This window comes from Solea senegalensis, linkage group LG16 (assembly GCF_019176455.1).
Source record: "Solea senegalensis isolate Sse05_10M linkage group LG16, IFAPA_SoseM_1, whole genome shotgun sequence".
NCBI classification, from domain to species: Eukaryota; Metazoa; Chordata; class Actinopteri; order Pleuronectiformes; family Soleidae; genus Solea; species Solea senegalensis.
In genome coordinates, this window is record NC_058036.1 from 21,246,234 (window position 1) to 21,266,167 (window position 19,934).

Below are 19,934 nucleotides of genomic sequence, written 5' to 3' on the forward strand. Positions count from 1 at the left end.
CTAACCTTCTATTACAGCATTTACAAGTGTAGTCCTGGTACATTTACTGTCAAGATACACAGAAATAAACTCTCAAAATATTATAAACAGATGCCACTAAGCAAATATACAATGTTTATTTGTAAAAACCCATCAACTTCATGAACAAAAACAACAGGCAAACATATCTAATACATAACATAAACTGTCAAAGATTTGTTCATCACACTGTCATAAAGAAGCCAGATTGAGTTTGTAAGGATCCAGTGGAAGAGTATGATTACAGTTTACACTCAACTCAAAACAAATCTGCACAAATCACAGCCATGAAATCTGAAATAGAAACGTGGTCATGAAGAAGAAGGTGTGTGTGTGACGGAGAGAATGTGTAGAGGTAGATGAGCAATGAGCAGAATGACACTGGAATAACACCTCGTAAATAACTGAAGTAACACCATAGTATTTGACACTATATTTTACCCCAACTCTTCCTTATAATGATTGTGTGTATTCAGAAACATTTAAGCCTATTGGAAGTATCGTGTATATATAAAAAATCTTATTTTTTGAAGAAATACTGGACGCTGTTGCTGGTTCTGCCCTACATTCAAGTGAAACATATTATTATATTACCAACACAGGTGGTGGTGGTGTAAAATGACTGACTGGGGATTGGTAAACGGAGCGTTAAAGCTTAAAAAAATGTGTGAGAAACACCTGAAGAACATTATAGTGAAATGTGACTGAACGACACGTCAGATGGAGGCACCGCTGTCTTTAAACTGACATAGAATCACCAAACTATTCAAAATACGAAATTACTCAACAGTCTCAAACAATACATAAACTGACACTTAAAAAATATATATAGGTACACAAATTGTACCTATAAGGCCACAATGGACCAGGTTCATGTATGAACCAGTATTTCCTCATTTCCTTAAATGTCAATGGAAACTTTGTTGATAATCTGCTACGCCTGAGATTTAAATCCTTAATTCCTTAAGTGATGGTGCCAGGGACTTTGACAGGATATAAAAAAAGACCTTAAATGCACCAGCACTGCAAGTTTGAACAGTGAGTGATTACAAAGTCTCCATACAGAATGATGGAGTTTATTGTAAAAAAATAAAAATATGTATGACTTGGCAACAGAATGTAGACTAAAAAACCACGTAAACCTAGGTCTTAATTTGTAAGGATGTTAACATTGTCATAGATTACTCAATCAGATTGTGGGAGGTAGAAACTGGAGTTTGTAAACTGCTCACTCTCCCACACCAAATTCCATAGAGAAAATCAGTGATTTTAGCTTGCGGAGACACTGGAACTCCTGGTCCTCTGCTGCCCCGTGTGGTCAGTTTATGTCACTGAGGTAAATCTGAACAAAGGATTTCAAACGTTGAAGACATTTGAACTTTGTGATGGAGGCAGCAGTGGATCTGGAACTCTTGTGTGCTGTGATGTTAAAATCACTGATTTTCTCTATGGGGTTTGGTGTGAGAGAGTGAGTGGTTTACATACTTCAGTTTCCTGTTGGAAAAGTCTGCCTCACCGTGACATAAAGACGTGAACATCGTAGAAGTCTTTTGTGAAGTGGCTAAAATCAGTTTTTCCTTCAACCCCTGAACTGTCCAGTTGGGCTGACCTGTTCAAGAACTGAAAAAATACTTTGAAAAACTCTGTTGTTGTAGACGTGTAAACATGGTTCACAGCTTTTTTAAAAGAAGCCTTTGTGTAAGCCGTTAGCATGTTCAAGAACCCTGATTTTGTTCTCCAGCCATGTCCACCAGGGCACACACACACACACAGACATTTGTGTGTGTGTGTGTGAGATTGAACCCTTCACAGACATGGAGCGTTTGGCAAGTCCTTTCATTTTAGAGCTCGAAAAAACAAATCTTTTAAAAACTCATGTCAAACATCGCATCTCCTTCTTCGTGTGGTGTCATATTTGTTAACACTTAACCACTCTGTCTGTCATTTAAGGGGGATTCATTCAAACCACTGAGTCCTTTTTGCAGCTTCCAGACTGGTGTCTCTGTTCACCGAGCAGCGTAGTGGATTCTGGGAGGATTCGGACAGATATCTGTGCATTTTGGTTTCTTTCCTAATGTGTGATTGTGCATGTGTGTGTGTGTGTTTGTGTGTGTGTGTCTCAGCAGTTGAGTATGGGTCTGTTTCTATCCTGTCGGAACGGGAACGCAGAGCTGTCAGAGTCGGCTTTCCCTCGGTGGGGCCCCAGTGTAGCCACAGCCTGGAAAACAACATGCACACGCTGTTAGACTGCTGATGATTCCAGCACAGACAAAAGACACAAAAGTGATAGTTCAGGTATTGACTGCTGGAGGCTTGCAGTCAGCAGGATCATAAGGAAAAACTGATTTTAGCCAATAACATGAAGCTCACCTAATAAAATCTATGTCAGCTTATATCTACGGTATCTTACGAATATGTCAGCTGCTTTGTTTTTACACACCTTCCTGATGGCTGTCCAGTCCTCCAGGATGTCCAAGTCAGGGAGCATATAAACAATATATGGGCGTGGACAGGGTTAAGGGAACTTCAATAGCAGCAGTATGAGTGTGATCAGTGATGGAGGTGTTAACAGTAAAAGGATATCAGACACCACAGACGGTCTTCTCCTCTTCTTGTCTGGACTTAAAGCGTCTCTCCTCTTCTTCCTCCCGGACAACTCATCGTTCCACAGTTCTGACAGAGAAAAATTAAAAGTATTGTTTTTATAGTATAAAAGTACAAGTATTGAACATGAGGTGGCTTTAAAGTAGCACAAGTTCAAATGAGTCACGATGTGACACGATTATCATGACTGTGTTCAGTGTGCATTACCCGATGTGATGTCTATGCTTTGTCTGTCCTCCTCCAGCCTCCTGATCTTCTCCTCCAGTTCACTCTGCACTGTATCAAACAGCAGCAGCTTCTCACTCTACACACACACACACACACACACACAACACAACATGTAAAACAACAGTTAGATACAAATATACATTAAATAGAGTGAAGTGTGTGGACTGTAGTACTCAAGTAAATTCATGCTAAATTGAAAACTGTACATTAACTCTAGAGAAACTGGATTGGCAGTAATTCTGGAGGTCGATCCATTCATTAGCAGGAGATTATGGGGTGTTATGGTGAAAGATTCAAATACCCACAGGTGTCAGGTTGTGTTTTTTTTGTCCCTGTTACGGACAAACCCCTTACAGTATTAAGGGTAATGGACTGTGGCTAAGTGGCTAAGGTAAGAGGGACAGAGGCAGGGCGGGCGGGGCAGTGGGTTAGGATGTTGAAATTATGGATTTGCAGTATGACAACTGTGTGTCTTTCATTGACAGGTGTTGTGTGGGCTGGATGCCACTTGGGACCCGTTCACTGCATTAAGAGGATACAGTTGTACAAATGGTAAGAAAACTTATTTTCTTCTTCTTTAGGCATTTAGTTGAGATGTGTAGGGTAAGGTATCAGGTAATGCATTAACTAAAGAGAGATAGGTATGTGTGTGTGTGTGTGTGTGTGTTACCAACCTCCCAGTGCTGGCATGCTGCCTGGATCTCACACTGATACTTGTTCTTTACAGACTCCAAACATAACTCTCTGTAGATACCTGACAGAGAGAGAAAGAGAGAGAGAGAGAGAGAGAGGGGGGAGAGAAAGACAACAGTGTGTGTGATTTAATAAGCACCACCTCTAATCACCACATTTGTCTGGGATAAATACTGACCTTAGTCCTCATGGAGACCAAAACCTGCTCCTAACTGTTTAGGTTTAGGGCTACGATTTTAACTGTGGTTAAGTGTTTACTGGTTATGGTTAAGGTTAGAGATATTGGAAGTCAATGCAGAGTACTAAGAAGAATAGCTGTGCAAACCTCTGTGTGTGTGTGGGTCTGTGTGTGTGCATGTATTTATATCACTGTGAGGTCCACAATACTTACAAACCTATCTTTGTGGGGACATTGTGTCTGGGGCCCACAACTTTAAATGGCTCTTTCAGGATTAAGACCTGGTTTTAGGTTAAGGGTTAGACTCTTATTTGTAGGGAGTGCATTATGTCTATGATGTGTACTGTGTTGAATTTACCTGCCACTTTGGTGCGAACTTGCATGTTCTCCAGCAGCACAGCCAGAGGATCCAGATATTCTGCTGCCCGACCAGCCTCCACTTCTGTTAACTTACTATTCACTTGACTGAGACGCTCACGATACAGCCTGCACACAGACACAGTTATATCGTATAAGTATCGGAACAACTCATTTATTATTTGTGATTTTCTTTTGTATTCCAGTGTCTTACTGGTCTTTGAGATCAGTGAACTGTTTCTCCAGGTTGGACATTTCATCCAGACACTCCACTCTCCTCCGCTCACAGTCCTCCTCGTCCATTTCTGGAACAACGTGAAATAGGTAAGGTGTTATGGAGTAAAAATAGAGTTGCTCCTGGTAATAGGAAACACATGTTTGCTTGACATAAATAAGTAATAAGTATAAACAGCTAATATATACAAACACAATCATTACCAGGAAGAAAAAACATTTCAGCCATTCACTCCTTAATATATAACTAATATGACTGTAATAGTAATGTTCCTCTAGTTTCCTTCTCACCTGAGCTGTCTCCATCCTCAGAGACAGAGGAGGTGTCAGAATCCTCCTCCTCTGAACTGGTCGCCTCCTGGTCGTGATCTTCTACCTCCATCTCTTCTGCTGTACTCTCCTTCTTCTCCCGGTCACGGTGCACTGGCATGATGTCGAACTTACTTCAGACTTCAGAGTGTTAGAGAAAAAGACAATGTCAGCCTCTTTTGATGAAGAAAAGCTTGAAAGCCTTGGAGCACATTGACACTTTACTAGATTTTGATGGACATCCTGCAGTGTTTGAGCTCTGTGAGTGGTTTCTCTTTTTCCTCCTGCTTTTACATCCGGAGCTTTCATGAGTGCATAATGCATCATAATGCATGTTTTCCTTAATGCATGGTTATAGCTCATGTGTTTTCCTCCGCCTGAACGTAACTGCGTTGTATGCATTAGAGTTGCAAAGTGATGTTATGCAATTGTCATTTTACACTTGATACATGAGTGGTATGAGCGTTTCAACATTAATCATCATTAATAATCATCATATCACCATCAGCAAAAACAAAAAAAAAGACTTGATAGATCAAAGAAACTAGAAATAATTACAACTTACTATTTGGTGAATAAATTATTTTTGTTTCATTCACTTTGTTTTATTTGTGGGATTACTGAAAGATGATTTTAGGGTTGTACATTGACTGCATTTCAACATGGATTTTTCATCCACTTGACTAAACATTGTGTAGTGTAGAGGTGAGGTACTCTGCTAAATTCTATGCATAGTGATTTATATTCACTTTTTAATCACCTTTGTCTTTGATCTCATTAAATGCTCTTACATCAACTCAGGAAAACAATGGAACATTAAATAGGTAGAAGGGGTCACAAAATATAGTTTCAAGTCAAACTAATTCACGCAAAGCTGACTGCGGAATCTAGAAAGTCTTCGTATGAATAATTTATCTATAAAAGAAAAACATTAACTAATCGGTCAACGTTACGTTAGCGCGTTAGCAAATCAGTGGTTCTATAGCAAGCATTAAATAAACGCTTTTTAATGACAGAAAAGGGAAATAAGTGGAAAATTAAAACACAACTCACAAGATTAGTGTGTTCGGCTTTTGTTGAAACAATTAAACCAAACCAATCTCGAAGACGATGAGCTTAATCGTGTTTCCTGGCTTCGGTAACTATTCTACTCGTGTCTCGGCTAAGCTAAAAACAACAGATAGGCGGTTTTACGTGTGCAGGGAACTGTAGTTTTATTTTTCTCTGATATTCATATCATTTACCCTTTAGCAACAACCGCGAACTAGGCTACCCAGAATTCACCGCTTCACTTTGAGGCGGAGAGTTCGAGTGAAGCTGTCGAGAGGCGTTCAAAAGTCTAACACAAGTAAACGTGTAAACACCTTAAATGTCAGAGATATATCTGTATATCTCGTAATACCACGCGTACATGATATATCTAAAACTGATAACACTTTTTAGTTGATATTGTTAAACTATTTGACGTTGAATTTCTCTGCTATCCATTAATTTGTTTTCCCCTCCCCGCCATGATGTTTTCTAAGTGAACGGCGGAGCTAGCCGAGCAGCTAGTTGAGCAGCTAGTTGAGCCGTCAGGTTGTTGTGGTAGGGAGGTGCAGTGGATGGATGCTTTACGCCGCTACGCCTCGCACATTTGTCTTAGTTTAAACAGAATGCGTGCTCTCCAACAAAATTATATATTGGTCCACATACCCCGCCCTGTTGCGGAGAAGTCATAATTCGTAACGTTAATAAATGCTCCAAGAGTAGCGGCGTCCGTAACAGTTTGAAGATTAACGTTAGCTGGGGCTGTGTAAGCGGCTACACAGCTAGCTCCTTCTTGCTGTCTACCATCGCAGTCTTGTGTCTCCTGCCTCAGGAATGTTTTCCAAAAAGCCTCATGGGGACGTTAAAAAATCAACACAAAAAGTGTTGGACCCAAAGAAGGACGTGCTGACGAGGCTCAAACATCTTAGAATTGTCATAGGTAAGTTTGAAATCCTTATCAAGCAGATCGACATCAACGTGACAATCTGTGCCTATGAGGAATGCCACACCAAACTCCTCTTAAAAATCACGACATGCACTTTACAACAGACCTTTAACACATTTTTCATTTTCCATCATCCCTTCATCACTTAGGGGGAATACTCCGTAGAGGAATTTGTTTGTGCTTGTTTCCATTTTTAAAGTTACTGCTGTTTCTCATCTTCATGACAACGACCATAATCTGTGCCATTTATGAACAAGAAAATAAGAATGAATCAGACAAGTAATTACTGTAGGATCACCCAGAGTCAAAACAACATCAAGTCAAATCTTTCATGTGTAATAAAAGAAATAGCAGGAGACATTTTATGAACATCTGTGCATGATGTGTTTATATTTGCAGGGGTTGTTGTATAAAACAGCTTTCATGTATAGTTATAGGTTTTGTAGACATGGAAAACAGTTTTGAAAGACATGCTTCATGTTGTGTGTAAATAATAGAATCTTTTCATAGTGGTGTTTGACCAAGGAAGTATTGATGTTAAGGTGCAGTGATGCTGCATCCTGTTAGACTGTTGCCATTTATCCAACCTTGAATTAATCTGGGTTTTTTTTAAAAATTGCTGCAACACTCTACAGTAAACACAGAAAAGAAACACCACAAGGTAATGATAATGAAGACATTTGTGTGTTTTGTGTATATATTTCTCTGTCTAACACACTAGCTCTCACACATCACATCAACACACTGACCTAAGAGGGAAATAGCCTCTATGATTTCCTCCCTATGTCCAGTACAGTAGCACGACTTCCTGTTTCTTTTGTATGAGCTTCTGGCCTCTCACTCTTTGAATCTCTCTCTGTGAGTGAGTGAGTGTGTGTCTGTGTCTGTGTGTGTGTGTGTGTGTGAGGGAGACAGAATGGGTGTGCCCCTTCATTGTGCTCCATAGGGAACTCAAGGCCTTGATAACAATCACAGACATGCAAACACAAACATGTAGTGACATTGTGATATTGCTCAGACTCATTAGCTAACCGCACAGTTTTAATGATCGTGTTGTCAAACCTCTACTTAAATCAAATGCATGTGAGTATTGCTAATCGCTGCACTAATAGGAAATCATAACCAGATTAATGTCACTGGAGTGTTGGTGTTGTTTATGTGTAGGATTTCATAGTTTTCACATAAGTGTAATTTAATTCTGCAGTTTTATTTATTCTTAATCAAGAACTGTCACAACTAATGTTGACCTTTGCCACGACTAATGTTGACCTTTGCCACAGTCGCAAATAAGAGGAACGATCACTCACATAATCCGCAAACACTTGAAAAATAAACATCCTGACATGCACATTTTCATATGTAAACCTGCAAATTAACTCTTGTTAACCTGCAATATGCAATAAAGCTGCAGTTCAATAATTATTTCCAGTCATGTACGGACTATTTCAATGGTGCCCATAAGGTGGCCCCTATTGCTGTTAATGCTGTTTAGCATTATAGTTTATAATCAGAACAGGCCTGGAGGCCACCCCGGAACACCTGAATTAGTTTGTACATGACTGGAAATAATTATTGCACTTCAGCTATTTAGTTTTTTGTAATCCCTTTGATGCAACCAGGTTATTAAGTATGTTGATAGAAAATTAAGTAATTTAATTCCGTAAGGAATATGTTTTTTGTTCTTTTATATGGTACAGTATTTATAGAATATAGTTTTCGTCTGGTTAAAAAGAAACACCAAGTCATCATGACATGATGGTTATACATTAGGTTATTGCATAACACCTTTCAAAAGTTTTAGGCACTAAAAGTGAGGTCAAGTGGCTTAAAAAAAAATCTATACAACTGTAACCACTCATTGTGTTTATATCAGCGTCAGTTTTGCTTGCTGCACTTTTTTCACTAGGTTTTCTCAGCCAATAGGTTTTCCAAACATCTTGGACAACTTGCCACAGTTATTCTTTGGACTGACACTATGACGAGTGCATCTGTCTCCTGTCAAGAATCTAAACACTGAATGTGTCTAAAACCTTTGCACCATATTGTATATTTGGTTATTATGGATCTAGCGTCCAGCACTTTACCATTGCATTGCCCTTGCGTGGGAAGATTAAGTAAATAATATGGCTGTGTTTAAATACATAATACATGTCATGTCGTGTGTTTGTGTTTAATTGTATAGCCTAATATCCTGTGTGCTCCTGGGGGGGAGTAGGGAGTAGACATTTCTGTTTGGCCTCTGAACTATCGTGGTTGTATTTTCAGTTTGAACACATTTTATCTCTGTGTCGGAGTCAGTGTGTCTGCCTCCTCATAATGACAGCCACTGGTGTTGAGATACAGATTTAGTCCAGAACACATTTCGGTAAACATCCGATCCTTCACAAGAGAATGTGTCTTAACCTGTGCCTCGGAGCCAGACCTGTCTGTGAGCTTTCTCTTTAGTGGCGTGACATTACACAAGCGTGTTTACAGGAGCCAGATGCTGCAGTGAGGTTATTTTACACAATGTACTTCCTGTGATGAGATGTCAGAAATGTGTGTTTTCAACAACAGGTCACAGTGTCTTTAGGTGTTATAGACAGATGCAGGCAGTTGCCTGGACTTAGCGTAAAGTCTCTCACTTTTACAGTACATCTGCGTTTTAACCCCAGAAGACAATGTAGTTGAGTCTCTGTGTGTTAGTGAAGTCTTTATTTCCTCTCTTATTTTCCAGAAAATGCGGAACCATCCGAGCTGAAACAGTTATTTGACCTGCACTACTCCCATATCTACTATGTCTTCTTTGAAAACTTTGTCACCATTGAGGCGAGCCTCAAGCAAAAAGGTACATTTCATTACTGTTCAAAGTGGACAACAAAGCTGTAACAGGACAGGCAAGGCAAAGCAATAAATGCTCGCTAATAAAGCAGCATTATTATTATTGTTATGTTGTCCTTGAGGTCTGTGTTTAATTTTGCACTATTTTGGAGAGTAAAGATTTGACCTTATTTCAGGTCATAAATCTCAGAGGGAGGAGCTGGACTCAATCCTCTTCATCTTTGAGGTAATGAAATATCAAAATGGATGTCTAGACCAGAGTGCTGCATACTGTTGAATAGTGTCTTTTTCCTAAAGAGTTCAATGAACAATAATAACCTTTAATGTAATGTGTACAGCAGTATTTTATTTATCGCACATCTCACTGAGGCAACAAGTCACTTACTGTAATAATAAAAAGGCAACATTAATGTCAGTAGTGGTTACTGGCAAAACACCAGTGAAAGACTAGGCACTTCTCCTCAGAGCTGCTACTGTTTCATAATAAGCTTCTCTGCATACAAAACACAGTTGAAATAAAGATGTTTATTATTCCATTATTAAGTCATTTCTTTTTAGGCTTGGTTGATTTAATCGACAGTCAAAACTCAAAGCTGCAGTTGTTGTTTAGCAATCTCTAAATAAATGCTAGATTCAGAGGACGACATTAAACGACAGAGGTGTCTGTGATTCCTGTACACTGTCTTGCACCAGGTGGCACTGACCTCAGACCAAGACTGCTGCCATTTTGCAATGCTTAGAATGGAGTGGTGCTTAGAGTCCTGAAGATAAGAGTGTGAGCATGAGTGTTGCCGATGCCCATGTGTCCCTCCACACTATAAACACTCCTTTAAAGTCAGAACAGGCCAAGGCACGAGGAAAGTGAGAGCCCAGATAAAAGAATGTGCCTAATATAGGCTCTCCTTGATGGGTGGAGAATAAACAGGATTTATGGAACCACTAATTACTTTAGAATGTCACACTGACTTAAATCTGCTAGTGTTAAAAGTTTTTATACCAGTTATACCAGTAATGAAACTGTAAAGTTCACAGAAGGCCAAAATATAACTCACTTGTAAAACATGTATTTGAATTAAACTAATTCTACTTATTTTATCTTAATTGAATTTTTCCGCCCACAGAAAATCCTCCAGCTCTTGCCAGAGAGAATCCAGAGCCGATGGCAGTTCCACAGCATCGGTAAATCACACTCCGTCTCTTTCTTCAGACGTGTTGCACATAATGTAAAGCAGTTTAGATTAGACCAGAAAACCATGTGTTATTGAATCTAGAGTGCCAGAACACAGCACAGACATTCAGGCATGTTGTTGTGCTATAGTTTTGAATGACCTGGCTGATGTGTCTTTCTTTTCTCAGGGCTGATTCTTAAGAAGCTGTTACACACGGGGAACTCTTTAAAGGTACTGCTCTGTTAACTGCAGTAGGTGTCAATCATAGCACCTACATTCTAATCCTCTGGCCTCTAAAGAGGATATGCACACCGTCTACTTCTCAATCTTTCCCTAGAAATCTTTATTTTGAGAGAAAACACCAACACTGTAAATAGATAACATTACTTTGTTTTCTTATACTTCTTTTCTCTTTGTCATTAATGCAGATCCGCCGTGAAGGCGTGCGCTTGTTCCTGTTGTGGATGCAGGCGTTACAGAATTATGCAGAGTGGGAGCAGCTCTGTATGTTTGCCTGTTTGATTCCCGGCTTCCCGGCTCCGCTCTGCCACGGATCACCACGCACCCTGGACACTCTGATCAACCCGCCACTGACTTTGACAGAGAGTTAGTACAGTAAACACACGGTGGAGTCAAATGATAAATGAGCTCACCATTAAATAATATTATTAAAAAAATGTATTTAGTTCAACAATTAAGCTTGGATAAAAAATGGAAACCCATCCATTTTTACTTGTATGACATCATGGCAGCAACTTTGCACTATTCATGTCTTAATATTGTCACTCCTCCCCTGCAGTTCAGGTGACCCCGGAAGAGATCACTCCACTGGTTCCTCCTCAGTCAGGTGACAAGAACCAGGAAGACCTTACCGCCTACTTCCTAGAAGCCCTACTGAAATACATGGTAAACCAGGTATTATGAGTATTTCTTACTAACACCACTAACATGTTTCCACACATCCTGATGCTTTATTAATGACACTAAAGCTAAGCACACGTCACATAACACACAGTTACTGACATTTATCGAGTGTCACTGACTCCCTCAGATAAGTTTCATCCCTTACTGAGCTTTTTTTCTTCTTCTACTTCCTCCTCCCGCTGCCATATACACACAAGCATTCACTCATGAACGCGCTGATAACATTCTCCCCTAAAACAATGGCGCTCTTCTCCACTTGACCCATTTTGTGTATGTAATGCTCTCTGAATAACTCACAATTGTGTCTGTGTGTGTGTGTGGCCACTAGGCCAAGTCTCTAGAGTGGCGTTGTAAAGACAACCATGAACGGGGCTTCAGCTTCCTCTTTGGTCACTTCAGGAAGTTTTACCTTCCTCACATCTTTCCCAACTTTGCCATGGAAACCAGCCTCTACAACCCCATACTGGGTCAGTGCGATTAAATCCACCTCCATTACCGTGACACTGTAAATCTGTGTCAACGATTTAAAGGTTTCCCTCTTCTCCTTTTTAGATGTGCCTCCGATGCGTCCTAAGCCGTACTACAGTGTGGTTCGTAGAGAGCCGGACAGTGGGGAGACACTGTACTGCACCAGGGAGAGCTTCCTTCAGGCCCGTGTCATCTTCATACGCTGGCTGGTTTCCTTCTGGCTGGAGCCACGACCCAACACACAAATACATATCCCAGGAACTGAGGGAGAAATTGTCCCCAAGAACATACAGGTGATCCACACAAAGACCTCATGTAGAACAATATATAATAATAATTGAGAGTCTTAGTTTTCTCATCTTACCTTATTGTTACTCTTGACCTCCAGCGAGCAGCAGCTGGCCTGGCAGCTCGCTCTTTAGGCAGCTCAGACGACAGTGTTGGAGGTAGCAGTCACTTGGAAGGTAGCAGTGGTCCCTCCGGTCCAGGTGGAGGCAGCATGGGGCTGTCCGGAGGGCCAGGGATGGGAAATGAGCCTGAGCAGAGCCACTCCAACACATCTACGCTGACTGAGAGGGAACCCAGCTCCTCCTCACTCTGCTCCATCGATGAAGAGCAGCTGACAGACATGGAAGTGGTGAGGAGAGTGCTGACCAACTCCAGAACCAACGTCAACTTCATCACAGAGATCTTCAGACAGGTGAATGACAAATAACAGTCTTTGCATGTCAACAACAGGCAGAGTTTGAAAGTGAAGCTGAATTACTTACCTGTTCAGGAAAATATTTTTGTCATCTGTGTCTGACTTCAAATTCCTGTCTGCTTTGAGTCATCAACATATTTGACAACAAATGCATCTCTAATACAGACCCTAGTTTTTCTTCTTCTTTTGTTAAGATGTTTTTGAGACCGGTACTGAGGCTTTTTAGTTTCTGTATTCATTGTTTTTTATGTTATCTGTTGTAAATGTGCTTGTTGGACTAAGTCTAGCTTGTGAAAAAGATTTTCACCTCAGTAAGACTCCCTTTTATAATGTACCTTTTAAAAATGATAGGACGCTGTAATAATTATTTGTCTGTCTGTGCCAATGTAGGCGTTTCTTCTTCCTATGTGTGAGGCGGCAGCAATGCGAAAAGTGGTTCGTGTTTACCAGGAGTGGATCTCCATGGAGGACAAGCCAGTGTTTATGAAGGAGCCAGAAGAGGGTCCTTATCCCATAGCCACAGCCAACAGTCTGGACTCAGGCTCTCAGCTCAGGGACAAAGAGGACGAGGTGAGGAATTACATGGGACAAGTAATGGAAACTGTTCCATTATCCAAGTAAATGTGTACATGTTCTTTGTCAATGTCATTTAGGCTGGACTGTTTTCTTTGAACAGAGAAACAGAACTGTGTATTTGTTTATCTTGTCAGGGAATGAACAAAGTGATTGACAGTGAATTGCTGGAGTACAGTGTACATGCTGGAGTTCAGACCACACTGCAGGTATGTTCTCGCATAAACTCGTCTTCCTGTCTTACTCAAACATACAAATGTCTCACTGTTGCAGCATCTTGTTGCTTTGTTTATTTTATCTTAAAACAGTTTTTGACAAATTTAACATCCTAATAAATTGTGTTCTTGTCTGTAGGTATTTATCACCCACTCCTCTAATGTTTTTCTACTGGAGCCTGCCAACGACATCAAGATACTTTTAGAAGAGCACGTCGACATGTGCAAGCGAGTCCTGAACATCTATCGCAGCCTTGTCATGCACGAGACCATGGACCACAAAACATGGTAAAATATAAAAACATTACAGTAACACCATAAAGCGAGTTGTGTCATTACTGTGCCACTATTTAAAAAGCTTTCATGGTTGTATCTGCTTGGCAGGGAGCAGATCTTACTGGTTCTGCTCAGGGTGACGGAGTCCGTGATGAAAAGACCACCATCGATTATGCCTCAGGGCAAGAAGAACAACACGTTGTCAGGGAGACTGGCTGGACCTATCTTTCAGGTACATTACTGTCGGTATATTGAGTGGTAATTGGAGTACTAATGGAGCTTTGTTTTTTCTTTATATGATGTTGTATTGTTTCATCGCTTTCCTCCTCCTTTCCACACAGACACTGATCGTAGCCTGGATTAAGGGGAACCTAAATGTCTACATAAGCAGGGAACTGTGGGACGACCTCCTCTCTGTCCTTACCTCTCTGACCTGCTGGGAGGAACTGGTCACTGAGTGGTCTCTCACCATGGAAACCCTGACCAAGGTACCGGGAATGACCATGTTTCCAGGTGCCGTCAAACACATAGCCCACTGTGGATGGATATGAATAAGATGAGTGTAGGATTCATCCTTTGTGGGCCACATACTGTATACATCAAACTACTTTTTCTAATGCAAGGGATGGCAGTACTAGTGATGATTATGTAACCAAGAAGTACCCACATCAGTAGGTTTTGACAAACACAGATGCAAGCTTGGGTGTGTCCCCAGAATGTGGAAATCCTCAGGATGCAGATACAGAGCCGAGTTTGGTTTTTGTACCAAACTCTGAGCTAATTGTTTTTACTCAACAGCATATTTGATCTCACAATTTAATAGGCTTTTGTCCCTGTGGGGAAGTAGAGAAATTCAGTATATTAACTTATAACTTATTTCACTGAGTGAAGCTTGATTGAATCTCCCATTCCTGTTTTATTGTTAATCTTGCCTCTGTTTTTTTTCTCACAGTGTTAAAGCAGTTGTTTATCTTTATTTCTTAGGTTTTGGCCAGGAATCTGTACAGTGTTGATCTCAATGAGCTGCCTCTGGACAAACTCAGTGAACAAAAACAGAAGAAACATAAAGGAAAAGGTTGGTCCATCATCGAGGACCCTTGCAGAGTCTGTGTGTTGACACACAACTTCCTGAGAGTCACTCTTAAACAAAGCCATTTTTGACATGTTATCTATAACTAAGAGGTAATTAATAAAAGTATTCACACACATCAAATCAATATCAAATGACCTTTTCTGATAGTATGTAGGATCTGAGCATTTCAAAGTCTGGAGGTCTGGTATTACCAGCCATAGACACCGCAGCTGAAACCTTCAGTTTCAGGCAGTTTCTCAGTGAAAATTTCCAAGTAACAATGGGCTGGCACTCACAGCAACTCATTCCTTAATACCTTTTGTCTATGCATGCACAAGGTATCGGTTCTGAGGGCCAGAGGCAAGTTGTGGATCGTTCCTTCTCAAAAGGTTGGAGCCGAGATCAACCGGGCCAGGCTGCAGCAATGAGACAGAGGAGCGCCACCACTGCTGGCTCACCGGGCATCGAAAAGGCCAGAAGTATTGTCCGCCAGAAGACTGTAGGTCAGTCATCACCTTCCTAAATGTCTCTCCTCATTAATGTGACTGTGAGGAAGGGAAAATGTTGCTATTAGTCAGTAAAGTCAGTGTAAAGTCAGTTGAACTGGACATCACAGACACACAGGTGTTCATATACAACAATGAATGTTTTATGAAGTCAGAGATGTGGTCAAACAACTTTGTTTTGCGGTTTCATTCTATCAGACAAGGATGTATAAACTGTAGTCCACAATACACTTTGGATTTGAGCTGCCTCTAGCCTCTCACTGTCTTTCTTCCAGAATTAACCCTTTCTCACACCTCCTCAACCTAACCCTTTCCCTCCAAGTCCCCTCCCTCCCTCTTTCCTCTTTTTCCCCAACCTTTATTTACTTTCTTTATTCTTTTTTGCCATTATAATCTGACACCATTTTATCTCCCCCTTTCACTTAAACACCCTCTCTATTTACATCTTGTTTAACCTCACCACACTTCAACACTGCCTTCCTTTCCCTCTGCTCTTTCTCTGTGCTTCCCTCTGTTTCACGCTGTCCGCCCTTCTTCTCTTTCTCTTCCACCTGTTCCTCCCAATTCTTCAGCCCTACGTAGCTGTTCTACAGGGGACTCTCTGCTCTCCTCAGCCTTTATCCGCAGTGCTAAGAGTGCTCCTGCTCTGGCTCCACCTCTTCCTGTCCTCCACCACCACCACCCTTTACTACCCCCCCTTGCCGACCAGCTGGCAGGTACACACTCTTTGCACTACCTGTCTGCCTGGAAAATATTAGTCTTCTTCACATCTGTCAGAGAATGAAACTTCATGTCTGTCTTCCTATGTCCTCTTATTATCAGTTGTATAGAATTATTCATCCCTTTCCTGTTTTGCCTTAACCTAAGATGATCATTCTCTTGAAGCTGTGCAGTCTGAAAGTTCGCACGTTTATTCAAATTATGATGGTTTATTAAGAAGTAAGTGACAATTGCATTGGTTAGTTTTTTGTTTCCTAAATCAGTGCTGTCTCATTACACAACTGTTAAAAATTTCATAAATGTTTTGAAGTCAATTTTAGAAGTAGACATTTTAACCAGTCGATGGATACAACTCGTCGATGGAGACAATGTGTCTTCTACATGAAACTGTCTGCATGCTTGTTTCATAGGTCTGCCCACCTGCCCACAGGCATGTTCCCCCTTGTTTCATTTGTTGTTCATCTGGTTAACACAAACCTTTATTTAGCCACTGTTTTAATTCCCTTTCCCCTACATCAACATCTTGTACGACATTTCATTTTTGATGCAAGTTATATTTAAATCAACTTGTGACTGGTGATAATTACTGGCTTTCTTTAGAAAAATGCCATGTAATTGCCATTTCATGAATGTCATTTGAAAAGAAATGTATTTAATGCATGAATGCATGCATTAAAATTACAGTGGATACTGATTTTGAATCAAAACTAAAAAGCAGCTGTCATCATTTTTTAATTTTTCTTTTTAGAAAGTACGTAACAGACACACAGCAGATTTAGTACACTTGTATTTTGGTCAGAATCAAGCATGCTATTTTTATGGAACTTGGTGTTGATGGTTATTCAAAAACCTCCTCGAGGACACACTCCATTGTCGTCACAACAGAAAAAGCGTTACTTGTTTTTGAATTTGTGTTTACAGCTTTCTCTTAAGTCTTTATTCAAATCTATCCTTTGCTAACCTCCTTCCTCTTCCTTCGTGTTCCTCAATCACCAGACCTTGAGGACCCACCCATCACACTGACCACCCGTACCACTCGGATGCGTCACTCCTCTCAGAGTGACGAGGCCCCTCCTACGTCCGGCTCGGACGTCTTCCAGGGCGTGGCTTGTGACTTGGACGCCCCGGCGCCTTCCTCGCTTGCGAGAAGCAGCAGTGCGTCGGACATCATGGAGCCTTTCATCGCTGAGCGGGTCAAAGGTGAAGACCCTCAGAGGGATCCCACTTTGATCCCAAACCCCCACCACAACCACTCTGCCACTTCTAATCTAGCAGCCAGCAGCCACACAACTCAGCCACTTCCACTCCCTACCCACCCCCCTTCTCCCACCCCCTTTACCCGCTCAAATGGTGTTGTTTCCTTGACCTCAGATGGGCAAGATGATGGTAGTGTTCATGAACAGTTCTGGCACCAGATTGGCTCTCGAAGCCAAGGCTCTAGTTCTGATTGGGTAAGCGACTGGGATTCTGCTTTCACCCTTTCGACTGAAAAGGAGGCTGATGCAGAAGAGGGTGAACTGGGAGCCGGGGCAGAGGAGGATGATCTATTTTCCTCAATTAGGGACTACTTCATTCACAGAGGAGGTGAGAGGAAGGAGGAGGCTGGAGAAAGAGATAGTCCTGGTCTTTCATTAGAGAACAGGGTTTCTTTATTTGCACCTGTCCAAACAGGGGTTGCTAGAGCACAAGTAGAATCTACAGGACAGGTAGGAGAGGCAAGGCAGATGGTAAGAGAGGACAGACAGGGAAGTAAATCAGTGCGACACAGCAGTGTGGATTCAACAGAGGAGAATGAGGCAGAGCAGCGCAGCATTTATGAGTGCCTGGAGCTGCAGTGTCAGTGGCCGTCGTCCAACGCTAAGGGAAGTGCTAGCTTAGAAAGAAGTGGTGGCGAGAAAAAGGGTGGAGGAAACGCAGGAAGGGCGGCTGGATTGGAAGCTAAATGTGACATGTGGGGGGATTTAGAGGACAAGAAAGAGGATGATAAAGAAGCAGCAGGAAATGAGCGGCCTAGTTTTATTAGACAAGATACAAACACCTTAGAATGTAGCCTGGAATCAAACCAAAATCCCCAATCTTTAGATCCCACTAAGCTCAAAGTGTCTCGTAGCAGTGCTAAGAGGCACCATTCTGGGGGAGTTCATGTCAGCTTCCGGCCCTCAACTGAGTCTGTCCAGTTTCACAACCCCCTTGAGAGTAAAGAGGCTCACTGGAAAGCCAGGCTGCGCCGCCTCAGTCACTTTCACACTCATAGCCACTCAGCTGGGGAACGGCCAGGAGCTGGGGCTGGAGCTGGGGCGGGGTCAGGGGGCAAGCTAGGAGCAGGTGGTGCAGGTAAGTTTGTCTCTGTGGCTGGAATCAGCCATAAAGCACATGAGAAATTAGCCTCTGGCACTGTTACTGATAGCAGCAGGGCAGGGGGCGCAGCAGGTGCTGGAGGTCTGGAAAACAAAACAGGAAGTGGAGGAGATGTAGACAAACATCCTGGATCATGTGTGGGACCTGGTGTGGGCTCGCAGGGTCACTCAGAGGTGTTATCAAGCGTTTCAGGTTCCTCGGGCGTGTCGACGGGTGTGCGTGGCCGTTTGGGCCGTTCAGCCTTGCGTTCTCGAGCCTCCCGCTCACGCTCCCAGGAGCCAGGCAGCACTTCATCACGTCACCACCAGGGAGCCCTTCTTGGTGGCGTTTATAAGACTGTGGTTCACGCTCTGTCTTCCAAACCTCGACCCCGAGGTCAGGGTTCATCCCAAGGCTCATCGCCACAGCGGCAGGGCCGGGCTGCAATGGGTGATGCATCGCTAAGAGACCTCTACTCACATGTCCTGGGCTACTTTGGGCGAAAGACGACCACGCCAGGTGAGGATTGCAACGAACGAAGCTCTCATAAAGGACACAGCAGATATAACCGCAACTGTGGAGAGACAAATACTCACAAAACACAAACATCAACAACTCTCTTTTCCTTTTGGCTGTTTTAACTGGTTTGTTATGACGGAATGATTTTTTTTTTTGGCTGACACTCATCATCTTGCTACTGGACTGAAATTCAACTCCCTGTTGATGTGTTTTCTCTTGAACGTAGCCCCTCCTCCATCCTGCCTCTTGTCAAGGACCCCCCTCCATGCCCACCTCTTTTTTTAAAGAAGTCCCTCCTTCTATTCCTTTTCCTTCTTATGGTTGTGGGATTTTAACTTCCTCTGCCCATTTCCCCTCTTTCTCCACCTCCTCCTCCTCCTCCTCCTTAGTGTTGCATGCAGCCTCCTCATCCCTCCTTCGCCTCGTTCCCGGACTCTGGCCCCTCTTCAGCTGCACAGAAGGAAACAACAGTCCACAGAAAAACACAAGTGCCTGGTAAAATGATAAAGCATGGGTTAAAAAAAGGAGGATAATATCATACCCCACTGAGCCCCCTTCAAAATGGCACGTTTCCATCTCCAGAGCCTTGTAACATGTAGAATAAACTCAAAGTTTATGGAAGTTTAGTTTTTAAAGGAAAGTCATTGGTGTGTATTACTCTACGAGTGAGGAAAGCCTTTACATTTAGTCTCAGCTTATTGCTGTAGTTCAACCTCAGACCACTACAACTTATTGCTGTAGTTCAACCTCAGACCACTAGAAGGCAGCATAGGAACTTGTATGAAAATGACCATTTCTTTAGTAAGTGGTTTACACAGAATGGTTATGTACCATCTAATCAGCAATCCATAGTGGTTAGTTGTTCTTGACAGTCCCACAGAGTCAGTGTGTCAGTGTTAAACTGCACATTTGAATTTAATTCTCTGAGCAGAAGGCTGCAGAACTGGGGTGACTTGATCATCACTTGATGCTTGAGAGTGATTCACTGATTCATTGCCTGCATCTGTCTTGATCTGTCCTGCTGTTGTGCAGGCTC

At 42.0% G+C, this 19,934-nt stretch overlaps 2 protein-coding genes and 1 long non-coding RNA gene across 9 annotated transcripts in view; 2 read left to right on the plus strand and 1 right to left on the minus strand.

Moving 5' to 3' along the window:
• Positions 1-78: 78 nt before the first annotated feature.
• brms1la (BRMS1 like transcriptional repressor a) lies at positions 79-4,742 on the minus strand. Its single transcript, XM_044047561.1, has 8 exons — positions 4,604-4,742; positions 4,293-4,383; positions 4,080-4,207; positions 3,525-3,604; positions 2,830-2,926; positions 2,602-2,691; positions 2,459-2,523; positions 79-2,236 (listed from the first exon to the last, which is right to left on the minus strand). The coding sequence occupies exons 1-8, from the start codon at positions 4,740-4,742 to the stop codon at positions 2,138-2,140; spliced, it is 789 nt and encodes a 262-aa protein (XP_043903496.1). The 3' UTR covers positions 79-2,137.
• Positions 3,295-4,691, plus strand: LOC122782952. Its single transcript, XR_006361991.1, has 3 exons — positions 3,295-3,402; positions 4,285-4,402; positions 4,625-4,691. It is a non-coding gene; the product is annotated as an uncharacterized LOC122782952 (long non-coding RNA).
• Positions 4,743-6,175: 1,433 nt separating the features above from the next.
• ralgapa1 (Ral GTPase activating protein catalytic subunit alpha 1) overlaps positions 6,176-19,934 on the plus strand; it is a 53,144-nt gene continuing 39,385 nt past the window's right edge. For 3 of the 7 annotated variants that reach the window (XM_044047556.1, XM_044047558.1, XM_044047553.1), the window contains exons 1-19: positions 6,176-6,590; positions 9,313-9,423; positions 9,593-9,642; positions 10,538-10,595; positions 10,773-10,816; positions 11,014-11,191; positions 11,385-11,500; positions 11,838-11,976; positions 12,062-12,270; positions 12,366-12,677; positions 13,071-13,250; positions 13,391-13,462; positions 13,608-13,756; positions 13,853-13,976; positions 14,086-14,232; positions 14,729-14,819; positions 15,155-15,319; positions 15,895-16,038; positions 17,039-17,242. In XM_044047556.1, coding sequence (XP_043903491.1) covers positions 6,485-6,590; positions 9,313-9,423; positions 9,593-9,642; positions 10,538-10,595; positions 10,773-10,816; positions 11,014-11,191; positions 11,385-11,500; positions 11,838-11,976; positions 12,062-12,270; positions 12,366-12,677; positions 13,071-13,250; positions 13,391-13,462; positions 13,608-13,756; positions 13,853-13,976; positions 14,086-14,232; positions 14,729-14,819; positions 15,155-15,319; positions 15,895-16,038; positions 17,039-17,242 — 2,599 coding nt within the window. In that variant the 5' untranslated portion in view covers positions 6,176-6,484. Of the gene's footprint in view, positions 6,591-9,312; positions 9,424-9,592; positions 9,643-10,537; positions 10,596-10,772; positions 10,817-11,013; positions 11,192-11,384; positions 11,501-11,837; positions 11,977-12,061; positions 12,271-12,365; positions 12,678-13,070; positions 13,251-13,390; positions 13,463-13,607; positions 13,757-13,852; positions 13,977-14,085; positions 14,233-14,728; positions 14,820-15,154; positions 15,320-15,894; positions 16,039-17,038; positions 18,899-19,934 lie in introns of all 7 variants that reach the window. The other 4 variants (XM_044047557.1, XM_044047555.1, XM_044047552.1 and 1 more) reach the window with 3 other exon arrangements.